The 13,008-nt window shown below is 37.0% G+C and overlaps 1 protein-coding gene across 5 annotated transcripts in view; it reads right to left on the reverse strand.

Moving 5' to 3' along the window:
- LOC115209261 (retinoblastoma-associated protein) overlaps positions 1 to 13,008 on the reverse strand; it is a 76,981-nt gene that overhangs the window by 12,419 nt on the left and 51,554 nt on the right. For all 5 annotated transcript variants that reach the window (XR_004998337.1, XR_003881320.2, XR_004998336.1 and 2 more), the window contains exons 25-26: positions 8,080 to 8,135; positions 1,656 to 1,770 (exon numbers count right to left, since the gene is read on the reverse strand). Coding sequence is in view for 1 of the 5 variants with exons in the window: in XM_029777555.2 (XP_029633415.1) it covers positions 1,656 to 1,770; positions 8,080 to 8,135 (171 nt within the window). In the remaining 4 variants the exon portion in view is untranslated. The remainder of the gene's footprint in view (positions 1 to 1,655; positions 1,771 to 8,079; positions 8,136 to 13,008) is intronic.

Below are 13,008 nucleotides of genomic sequence, written 5' to 3' on the forward strand. Positions count from 1 at the left end.
AAAGCTACAGGTTTGAACCTCAGCTCTAGTATAACTACCAAAAACTATATAGAAAAATAAAAAGTCATGGTGTAAAGTAAGAGAATTTCTAATGTTCATTTTAACCTAAATAGAATCAGTTGTATCGTATGATTATTCTTTTGTCAGCAATATCAGAACTGAAATATCCATAATAAATTTAGAATGAAAAATAAATGAATAAATTAAGCCTTTTATTTCATTATAGTAGAATGTGAGGATCACGTGATAGTATGAAGAGGTGAGGTAATCAGGATATAGTAAATTGAAGGACAAACAGAATATACAGTGAAAGAAGAGAAACAGGACATAGAATGGTAGAAGAAAAATACAATTTAGAAGGGTAAGAAAGAAATACAACATAGTACAAAGAAGAAGAGGCAACACATCAAATGAATGGTAGAGAAATAAAATATAGCATAGTGGGAGAGAAATATAACATAGTATGGTGGGAGAGGAATAGAATATAGCATGGAAAAAAAGATAACATGAGAAGAGAGAAACAGAACAGAGTATAAGAGCAATATAGAATATAGTAAAATGAATGAAAGATAAAACATAGTTTGATATATTCTATTTTTACTTTATATCAGATTTTATTATCAACAAATGTCTTTTGTTACAGGTTTCCAACACACCAATCAGTTTCATTGCAATTCTAGAGGCAAGAATGACAAAGGCATTTTGAATCACATACACAGGTGTGTGCGCACACACATACACTGGCGAAAATAAATTTAAGACCAATGATAAAAGTTCTATTTCTTAGAAAATATTTTGTTACTAACACCATACAAATTATTTCTATCTTTTATACCTTATGCAGAATACTAATATGTATTTTGTTCTTGTTGCTCATTTTTGCTACAATCTTAAGCTTTAAATAAAATTATAATGATACGGTCTTAAACTAATTTTGCCGGTAAATTTGAAACGTTTATATTAATTTAGCATTAGAATTCTTCAAGTTGTATAAAAATAGTTATTGTCTGCATCATTCAAAAGAGAAATAAATTCTGCATAAGGTGTAAAAGATAAGAATAATTTGTATGGTGTTAGTAACAAAATATTTTGTAAGAAATAGAACTTTTATCATCGGTCTTAAATTTATTTTCGCCAGTGTATACACATAACAAGCTTCTTTCAGTTTCTGTCTCCCAAATCCATTCACAAGGCTTTCATTGGTCTGGGCCTATAGTAGAAGACACCTGCCCAAGATGCCATACATTGTGGCTGAATCTAAGACAACATGGTTGGAAAGCAAGCTTTTTAACCACACAACACACATGTACATACTTTTACCAACCTAAACCAGCAAAAAAGTTTCATAAATTAATGTTTTCAAACTAAAATTCTGTATGGTATTTGTTCTACTCAGTCTGTCATCCTTGCCATTGTAAATGCAGCAAACCAGAGATTAGCCCATTGGTTGGAGAAAACATGCAATTATTCATAAAATGCAATATAAATTTTCTTTTTAAAATATATATAAACAAAAAGTAATAGAATACAGTTATAACAATAGAGAAATTGAGATTAATTGTAATTATTACAAAAAGAAAATCTGAGGAAGCTGTTATAATGAAGAAGTTGAGATGAATAACAGGTCACCAATATAGAAAACATGTGAAGCTTACCCCAACTCCTTCTACAAAGCAGTACAACTGATCTGTCCTTGGAGTAAGTTGACCTTGTGTCTTGAACAGTGGACTTTTAGCATAACTCACATGAAAGTTCTTCTTGCCTGCAACACTGGTATTGAAAATAAAGGAACTTTGTTAAAAGCAAAACAAATAAAACTTTCACATAATTGTTAATCTTACTAACAAGCAAAATGAGTTTGTGAAGGTTATGGTGATAATAAACGTTGATGGAAAATGGATTTAGCAATATTAACAGATTTAAACTGGTAATACAAGACTTAATTCTTTCATGACATAATTTTAATGAAATACACTGCCCATGTGAAGGCTCACAGCTCAGCGGTTAGAACATTGGGCTCACAATCACGAGGTAGTGAGATTGATTTCTGGACTGGACTGTATGTTGTGTTCTTGAGCAAGAAACTTTATTTCATGTTGTTCCACTTCATTCAGCTATAGAAATGAATTGCAACATCACTAGTGCCAAGCAGTATTGGCCTTTGCCTTTCCTTTGGATAACATTGGTGGCATGGAAAGGAGAAGCTGGTATGCATGGGCGATTGCTGGCCTTCCATAAAAAGCAACCTTGTCCAAACTTGTGCCTCAGAGGATAATTTTCTAGGTGCAATCCAATAGTCATTAATGACTGAAGGGGGTCTTTACCCTTTTACACTGCTGTTGTGGAAGGATTCTGACCACCCCACCCAAGTGACTAAAGGTGAACTGTCTCATTGTTATAAAACAAAGAACTGTGAGCGATTGGCAGTTCGTGTAACTAGCAGTTCACTGTGAGCCTTTGATATAGAGTATTGAGTCTCGAGTAATAGTAATAGTAGTGCATCATGTATATACTTTATAAAAACTACCCATGTGTTTCAATTCATTTTAGAAAACAATGACAAATTTGGAAGGATTTAGTGAAGTAACTTTTGGCCTGGTGCTTGATAAAAGTGGGACTGAATCCAAAGCCATGTGGTTGGGAAGCAAATTTCTTACCATAACAAAATAACTGTACTTATAATTATGAAGGAAGACTTTAACCCTTCAGCATTCAGATTATTCTGTCAAATGTAATGCTTATTTATTTTTTTAACCTCCCTCAACTGTGCACTGAAGAATAATTTTGGACAGGGAGTTGTGGCAGGATACATGACCAGGCAAGCTTTCGTCTTTTTAGCTGTGCAAGGAGTTGTTGCTGCCTGCCAGAGTATTTGTTGACTTGCTGCCTGACAAAGCTGTTAGTTTTGTGTTTTGTTTATGGGGTGGTAACTGCTTCTGCTGGCAGGATAAACTTAGTGAGGGACTGAATGCTTGGAGAGGAGACTGGCATTGCCAAGCATTTCTAAGGCACACTGAAATTCCATAATAGACACACAAACAAGGCTTTAAAGTATCCTTGATAATTAATTACAATATAGTCATACATAATTATATTCTTAATAAAACATATATCAGAAAAGAAGCACACTCTAAAGAATAGAACAGTAATTGTTACAACAAAAAATTTTTATATCTAGGACATAGAGTTACCCAAGATTTTGTATCCACAAAGCCAAAGTCTTGTGGACAGTTCGTCAAACTCTATACAAAGACAAAATTTTTTAATTTCTCCATTACGGACATGAGGAAGCACTCAGAAATCGAGAAATACATCTTAACAAAGAACATTAATGGGGACAGGTTGAACCAGAGGATAAAACAACCCTTATAGACCCAGAAAGGCCTAACCAGCAAACTGGGTGATCCAATTTCCCAGTAGATAGCGCTTCAAGTGGATACATTTAAAAAACACTTTTTTAATATTATTTAATGCACCTGGTTTCATATAGTCCTTAAGAATTTTGGCTCTCTCCACAATAAAGATCTTGCAACAGCCACTTCCATTAATATATGGGCCTGGATGATCAATTATTTTCCACCTGATATCACACAGGTTCCCTTGATCATTGAGGCGCTACAACTGGCAGGCCAGGGATGTAACAAACTGTCTTTCTAGGACTCTGAAGGATGACTAATGGTTAAGAAGATATCATTTGAAAGAAGTACTGACAGATCAAACAGATTTACAAGCATGGAATGAGGCCATATTCGCACTCTTGGTAACATATGGTGCAGGGCCGGTCATCCCATTGGTGTCGAAGATAATTATATGGTCATCATCTGTAGTGGTGGTACTGGAAATGCTGGATACTCCCTCCATATCGCTGATCCTGGATTGGTCATCATCTCTAGGTGTGGCAATTGTACTGGTGGTAACCTATATTGCAGACCTGGTCACTCTATCTGTGTCTATGGTTTGTTCATTATCTGCAGTGGTGGTGCCGGGGTTGTCGGTGATGCCCTCTATGATGCTGGTCCTGGACTGGGCGTGACAATTGTACTGGCACGAGATCTGGTTAATCTGCTAATATTGCTGTTGGATGGTACATTACTGTTAATGTGGATAGCAAGTCTAGGTATCACTGTAGCATCATAAATGACCCCTTCAGCCTTGCATCAGACCCCTACTGAACAGTTATTATATACCTTGCAAGAGCAACCTGCCTCCTCTATATTGTGGGTACTTGTTAAAATGTTTTTTATGTTAGGTGCACAACTAAAGGAGACTCTTAGGCTGTGTCTGTTAAATAAATGCCTGTATCATGTGTGTGTGTGAAACGTTTGTCTATCAATCTAAGGAAAATCTTTCCCACACAAATCTTGACGTTGAGTGAGAAGGGTGGACCAAACCAAACGACATTTCTGCAGTGCTTCCTTGTCCGGGTGCTAGGGCCAGGCATTTAGGAGATGCAGTCCTTAAACCCACTCGATGCCAGTATCTCATTGTAGTAGGGGGCAGTGGCATTGAAGAAATCTTGCCTCGAGGATAAATTTGAGATCCTCTTGCTTGCACCTTTCACTAGGTTCTTGAAAACTATAGGAGGATGGCAGGAGGCAGAGCTAATATAAGACAGCCTCTCATTTGGCTTGTGATGGGGCCTGTATGTACCAGAGCCCAGATCTAAAGTAACATTTAAGAAATCTACTATAGTGAGATTAATCTCAATGTTGATCTTGAGACCCTTTGAGCCTGAGGTGCTAATTAGGTCCTTTCTAAGCCTATCTAATGTGTGGCTGTTGGCTTCTCTAGAGATGGCTAGGGCATCATCTCTGTAGAAGTTGAAGAGGACCAAAGGAAACCGCTTCTTTAAGATGTCCAATCTGATAAGATCACAGACATTGGCACTGTCATATGCTCCCATAGCTATATCAAAGGAGCCCTTGGGACTAGATTGCTTGACCCAAGTCGAATCTTTGCCGAACTGCACCGTCTTCCTAGCATGCATGATAACTCTAACATCATTATCACTAACATCTGTTAAGCCCTTGGCAAAGGAAAGTACTTTCAACAATAACTCTTTAGAAATAGACGGATAAAAGTCGACAATGTCGAACTGTGTAAATCTATCCCTGCCTCTGTCCCAGTTGGCAATAAACTATGAGGCTACCTCATTGGTGCTGTGCCATAGAAGGAGGCTCATGTGTCTTCTTATGTTGTCATTTATCTTCCTCAGTATATACTTACTCACCTGACCAATCGTGGACTTGGCTGGGTTGATCAGGCGGCATTTGGAGTTAGAGGCAAAATTTGGCTTGTGGTCTTTCGAAGTTATAAAGGCATTTCTCTTGGCCAAGATCTCTACTCTGTCTGCTATACCAAGGTTAATTGCTATCTGTTTAGCCTCACAGTTGATGTTATTGTAAGTGTGTGAGGAAGCACATCTGTATTTTTGTGTGACTGAACCATTTAAAAGCCTATCGTAAGTGTATGTATCTATCATGTATAAGTTCTTGGTCTTATCCGAGAAGATTAAGGACCTGTCAAAGTTTCTTATTTTTTGTATATCTTCATGGAGTTTGCTTTGAAAAGGGAAAAAGGACTTACGGAATTTCAGCCTAGGTATTATGCCTAGGTCTGCTTTGAAAGCCTTGTGTTCCTTGACTCAAAGTAGCAACTTCCGAGACTTGATACCGTATGTATTGGCCTCAGAGGGTGGTGTGCTTTGATCAAAGACAAAAAAACCTTCCATCTCATGTGCTTTATAAGGTCTATCATTTTCTCCAGTAACATTTTTGTGTAGAGCTCATTAGAAGGTATTAGGATAAGTATATGTATTTGTTTTGCAAGATTCTTGATGTGAAATTATGTGTTGAAACAGATATTGTTATACTTGGATGTGGTCATTTTTTGCCAGTTAAACGCAAGCACTAGATGTTTGAGCTTTACTTAAGCTTTATTATTAATATTATTTTTGTTTCTTTGTCAACGATTTTTCGTCACACATCCTATGACCGCTTCAACGACTCTTTATCCCACATGTCTCCTTTTATTCACCTTAGTCCAGAGAAAGACAAAATGGACTAAGTAAAACAAGAGGTAACAGAATGCATGATGAAAGAACTTTGACAAAGAAGAAATAATAATAATAATACCCGCAGTACAGGTATAAAATGTTTGATAAAAATATAAATCATCTCATTTACATGGATGATTTAAGGCTTTTTGCAAAAAATGACCAACAACTCAAGGGCTTACTAGCGATAGTCAAACAATTCAGTTACGACGTCAGAATGCAATTCGGCCTCGATAAATGTGCAAAAGCTACCTTTATCAAAGGAAAAATGACAGAAACATCTAACGTTAACCTTGACCAGCAGAATGTCATAAATTACCTAGGGGTAATTGAAGGGAACGGAATAAGGCATTCAGAGATGAAGGAAAGGATCAGGAGAGAATGCTATCGAAGAGTGAGAGCAATACTCAAGACAGAGCTGAATGCAAGAAACAGGATCGAAGCGATCAATGCATTAGCCATACCAGTCGTGACTTACAGTTTCAATATCGTTAACTGGTCAATTACTGAAATATGTCAGCTCGACAGAAAAATAAGAAAACTGTTGACAATGCATAGAATGCTCCACCCTAAGGCAGATACAGAACGACTTTATCTGCCAAGAAAAAAGGGAGGCTGTGGTCTTTTGCAACTGGCAATAACAATGAAGATTGCTACAATTGGCCTAGACACCTACCTGAAAAAGTCTGAGGACTGGATGTTAAAACTTGTCTCAAAACATGAAAACAAGAAAGCATCATACTCAGTAACAAAACAGGCAAAGGAATATCTAAGTGAATTCCGAATACAACCAATTTCGGAATTAGAGATAGACATACAAAAAACAAGCACAGAAAAAGCTAGGCGCATGAAAACCCGTGCCAAAACTGCGGCCTTAGATATTCTGAATAATAAATGGCAAGAAAAACCTCTCTATGGCAAATACCCAAAGAGAGCGAATAATGCAGATATTGACAAAGCCCTGACCCATCAATGGCTAATGGCCTCTGGATTAAAATCTGAAACAGAGGGGTTTATCATAGCAGCTCGAGATCAATGCCTACCAACAAGAAACTACCAGGCCAAAATATTAAAGAACGGCAGTAGCCCAACATGTCGTGTATGCCGACAACAAAATGAAACCATTGATCATGTTGTCTCCAAATGCAGTCTTCTAGCGCCTACAGAGTACCTCAACAGGCATGACAGAGCTGCACAATATATTCACTGGGTAATTTGCAAAAACCTGGATTTGCCCCATGAAAAAAACTGGTGGGAACACAATCCACCTCCAGTGCTTGAAAATGACCACATCTCACTCCTCTGGAACTTCACCATTCAAACTGACAGAAAGATAGATGCAAATAGGCCAGACATCATATTGAAAGACTTCAGACAAAGAACAGTGCCTCCTCATTGATATGACTGTCCCAATCGATATAAACGTATCTGTCAAGACCTACCAAAAACTGAGCAAATATAAAGATCTTGAAATAGAAATCAGCAAAATGTGGAAGCTGAAGACTAAAACAATACCTGTTGTCATAAGTGCCCTGGGAATGATAGCGAAAGGGGCTGATTGCTACCTAACTCAGATACCAGGAAACCCCAAAATGGCAGAAATTCAAAAGATAGTGCTCATGGGAACTGCTCATATCCTACGCAAAATACTCTCTATGTAATCCCAAGGTTTAAAACAAACTTTTTTTTTTTTATGTATTAGACATTCACTAGTACAACACCAAAAAAAAACCCAAATATATGGCACACTAGGCATAACAACAATGTGAACTTCCAACCTGTTGTCTCTGGGTGAGACTTGGAGCCAACTTGTACAGACATAAAGCAAAAGTCAAACATATTATTATTATTATTATTATTATTATTATTATATAATAATAATAATAATAATAATAATAATAATAATAATAATAATAAAGCTGAAATAAAGATCAAACATGTAGTGTTTGTACTTAACTGGCAAAATATGACCATGCCCAAGTATAACAATAACTATATATATATATGATGTGCATAGTATTTACCTGAAAACTGGTGAAGAGGTTACACATGACTTAGGTGTAGAAGAGAGAGGTGGAGTCTGAAAAGTAAGACAACATATTCAAATTAATATTAGAACTATGAAAAAAAAAACACTTTACATAACAAGTTTTGTATTTATTTTTTAAAACATTTTACACACACATATGGTGGACAGGAGGGTCCACCGTGTATGTGTGTGTAAGGTAAAACTTCATCAGGACTGGTTTGATGACAATGACATGGTTGTACTGGCACTGTTGGATGATAAGAGAAAGGCCTACACTGATTAGCAGAACCACCCAAACTACCCCTCACAGCATGACAGGTACAGGGACTGTCAAGCCAGAGCCCAGAAAGAGCTTCACAGCAAGCAAGCAGATGGTGGAAGCAGGAAGTTGAAGAAGAGCAGCTCAATGTCAACACCAACAAGTCCAAGATGCTGTACAGTACCATCAAGGCCATCTATGACCCTTCCAGAAGTGGAACAACCACACCCTGACATCCACCAATGGCACAACCATCATCAAAGACAAAGAAGGGTTCAGGGCAAGGTGTAAGGAATACTTCAACTAACTCCTAAAGTGGCCATCCACTGTCAACACCTCAGAAGCCTCTATTCAAGAACCATGACCTGCTGCATAGTGTAAATGAGGTCAAGACTGCCATAAAAGAAACAAACTGTGGCAAAACTCTCCTTCATCCCATCTCTCTCCTCATGTTCATTTCTCTTCTCTCTCACACACTTTCTTGCTCATATGCCCTCTCTCTCTATTTATATATATAATCTATATATCTTCCCATCTCTCCTTACCTCTTTCACTCTTTCCTTTTATTAGTTTCTTACCTCCTTCACTCCAACTTTCAGTTTCTACCTACTGTGACCTATAACAAACTGTCAGCATTGTAAGCAAGGATTGAAAACCTACAGCAGGAAGATATGATCTCAGCAAGCCACAAGGAGAAGCATAACTCCAAATAAATACTTGCATAGAAGAGACTATAAACCTGTCCAGGAGAGCAGTAACTCAGTAAGGTGACACTTTAGTCCAAACAGATAACATCACTAGTAAAGTGGAACAATAAAACACACCTGTTTATATAGTAAAGTGATTGGCATTATGATAAGCAACCAATGAGTAAATCCATGCCAAAATCACAGTAAATACAAATAAAATGAAATTCCTCAATTGCATATATTGGACTATGTAATGGGTTGGTCAAGTGGACCTATCTGAGTATATGTGAGAACCCCTTGACTGTCAGTGAGTAATAGCAAACTTCCTTTAAGGTGTAGAGTTCAAATAACCTACATACCACAGGATATCCTCCTTGCTTAGTGAAGTGAAAAAAAAATTAATTTTATAATTATCAATGTTGGTATAATGAAAAATAGATCTATAAAAAGTATAGTGATGCAAGAGAGGAGAGATGTGTTCATATGTACTTTGCACAAGAGTTGAATGGAGAGGAGACTCTACAAGACACCTCACAGGCAGAGAACATAGGTACACAGTCTTCTAAGTAATAATGCTGTTGATGCTTGAGTAAGCATACTGTTGATGGAGAAATGGATAGATAAATTAATTAACGTACTAAGAATATGCAACAGAATAATGATGCTTGGACTAATCATAGACAATGCAACTGCAGCTGTTATCTCTACTGATGCACCACAATCAAAACTGACCGATGAACAAAAGGACTGTTTTTGTGATCATCTCAGGAGCAGTTACTAAAATAGATATGTTGGGAAGTATCATGATGGCTACTCAGGAGTACATAAGGAGAAACCAAGGCTTCTAAAAGTTTGTGTTCCAAATGAACTATCTGCAACACTAAAATAGACTGATCAGTTACCTGATTACCTACTAAACAAATAAATACATAAAGTTAACAGAGTGCATATTCATCATGAAGTTGTACTACTCAACATTCAGAAAAATGTATCATTCAACATAGACGAGTGATTGGTGACATCAGAATAAGAAACAATTAGACTAAATTAAGACAATCTGGAGAAGGAAAATACCAAAACTAGAACATCCTTCTGATGTTTTAGGTGACACATGATGAGAAGGAGGCAGGAGAGATTCAAAACATACAAAACAACTGTTAGTTTTCAATGAGATAATTTAAAGTGGTCACAGATAAGATCTGTGGTTGAAACAAAATACCAAAGCAACATGGTAGTGGAATGGTAGTGTAGATCGGGTCCTTTATCTGTACTACTATTCCATTATAAAGGTCTAGAAAATAGGGAGAAAATAGAGAATTAAGAACAATATCAAGGTTTACACAGCAATAGAGAGAAGCTGAAAGCAAGAGGCCTACCAATGTTCTGTGATACCAGGGTCAGAAGCATGAAGTGTTCCAAATTGCAAAGCAGTGTATCAGTGTAAATCAAGACAGTGGGCAAAAGTGTTTAAAATGACAGTGGTACACAACTATTACCAACATTGAGAACAAGACTGGAAATGATATTATGAGGGTTGCTGAATATCAAGAATGTATGGGCAGAAGGATTACCTCCAAGTAGACTTTACAGAGGACTTGGCTATTTAAATTGATAGTTATATGGGCAAAATGACCATTAAGGATATGAAAGCAGGTAAAGTTGATGGATCATCAGCAGCGATGCCGAAAATATCCAATGAAGTAAGGCTGAAGCTAGTCACTTGCATAGTTAACCAGGTTGTATCGGGAAGTGTTATATCCAATGACTGGAACAATATCCTGCAAAGGTACTAAACTAATGGATTAAGTGACAAAAGCAAGAGTTTAGCACAACTGACTGGAAAGAGATTTAGCTGAGATGAGACACAGTTTAGGTTTGTACCAGGCCAGGATATTACTGGTACCCACTTCCTACTGAGACAACTGAAAGAGAAATTCAGAGCTAAGAGTAAACCACTCTACCTAGCAACTGTTGATCTGGAGAAGGTTTTTAACAGGATATCATGCTCTACAGACTGGTGGAAACAATGAAAATTAAGCATAAATGAATGACTTTTGAAAGCAGTGAAAGCTATGAACAGCAATGCAGCCTACATCAATGCAGTCTATATCAAGGCTCAGATCACAAATTGCTCCTGTTTATTATACTTCACCAGGCCATTAAAGGAGTCTAAGATCAGCTGTGTGTAGAAACTAATATATGCTGATGACCTAGTACTTGTAATAGAATCTTATGACAGATTTACAGAAGAAATTTTAGACTTGGAAACAAAACCAAGGAACAAGAGGCCTGAAAGTGAGTTTTAGCAAATAAGAGATAAGTCAGGACTCTGTTGACATCTGGAAAATGGTCATATCAGATATGCAGAGTAGATAGAAATTGCATACTGTGTACACAGTGGAAACTATGAATGCTAAAGAGGTGTTGTGGGATTGCAGAAGGCTAACAAAGAAGATAAACTTTGTATGTGGTAGATACAGAAGATTAGTTAGTAGCAAATTCCTTAAAATGTTCAGAAGGCCATCAAGATGTAGTTTGTAGATTGTATTAATTGAGTGACCAAATCAGTAGCTGAGTATTCTGAAAATATATTGGTCAGGACAATAACAATGGGTAAAGAGCAGAAAGTTATTACTTATGCTGGCAATAAAGAGATTCTATCACTGAAGGGTAGACTGATGTACAAAGTGTGATGTTGCATGGCAGTAAGACATAAAGATTGAATGCAGAGGATGTGCAAAGGCTGGAAACAAATAAAGCGAACATATTCTGCTGGATATGTAATGTTAGTATGCATGAAGAAACAAGCAGAGGAGAGTTCAGAGCAAAGGTATGTACAAGAGTGTTGTGAACTATAATATTCTATCGTTAATTCCTCTCTACAATAGTAAATAGTAGATACAAAAACAAATATAGAAATCATATTTTGTATTGAGTATGGAAGTGCAGTGCAGTGTTGAATGATGTTGATGTTGATGAATGTTGTCTTTACTTAATATAAAACAACGCATCTTAATCGTTGGGCAGCCATGATTAACAGATCAGAAGGCAAGCTGAACAAAGTTTGAATAAAAGCCTTCTTTTGAATTGGTTTACAATTTTATTCAAACTTTGACTAAATGGATGCCAAAGTGTTCAAGAGGACTCTACCAGGTGACCTAACCGAGGAAGATTACATTTACTGGAAACGAATGCTACACATCTACATAGCAAAAGCAAAAGTTCCAGATAAATCCAAACTGGAAGTACTCTTAGTCCTCTGCAGAACAAAGACCTAACCCATTTCAAAGAATCCAAAACCTTCGAGGCAGCAATAGAATGCCTGGGCTTCATGTTTATAAAGCAAGGTTCAGCCATAATGATGCGTCATGAGCCACAAACTCACAAACAAAAGGAAAACAAGTCTATAGGAGAATTTATGTCAAGCCTTCAGGCACTGGCCAAGAAGTGCAAAATCCAAGCCCTAACTGCAGACCATTGCCATGCAAACCATTACTGAGGAATTCTAACTGGTGATGCCCTTTTGGCTGGGCTTCTATCACCATCAGTCATACAAAGACTTCTTGAGACATTAGACAACAGCTTAGAAATGCTCTATAAACTTGCTCAAACCATAAAACTGAGACCGGGATGAATTATCAAGACCCCTTCCTATCTAAAAGACCATACGTTTTAAATGCATCGTGACTATAATGTTCTATGATTAATTCCTTTCTGCAATAGTAAATAGTAGATAAAAATAATAGAAATCATACTTTGTATGAGTATGAAAGTGTGGTACAGTGTTGAATGACACTGATGGGTGGATGCTATCTTTACCTAACATAAAACAACATGTCTTAATCGTTGGGCAGCTAAAATTAATAGATCAGACAGTGAGCTGAACAAAGTTTGAATAAAAGTTTTCTTTTGAATTGGTTTACAACAAAGAGGAATCAAAAGCCACATGCAAGAGACACAGTAGTGCAGGTATAGA

Source organism: Octopus sinensis, linkage group LG3, assembly GCF_006345805.1.
Source record: "Octopus sinensis linkage group LG3, ASM634580v1, whole genome shotgun sequence".
NCBI lineage: Eukaryota > Metazoa > Mollusca > Cephalopoda > Octopoda > Octopodidae > Octopus > Octopus sinensis.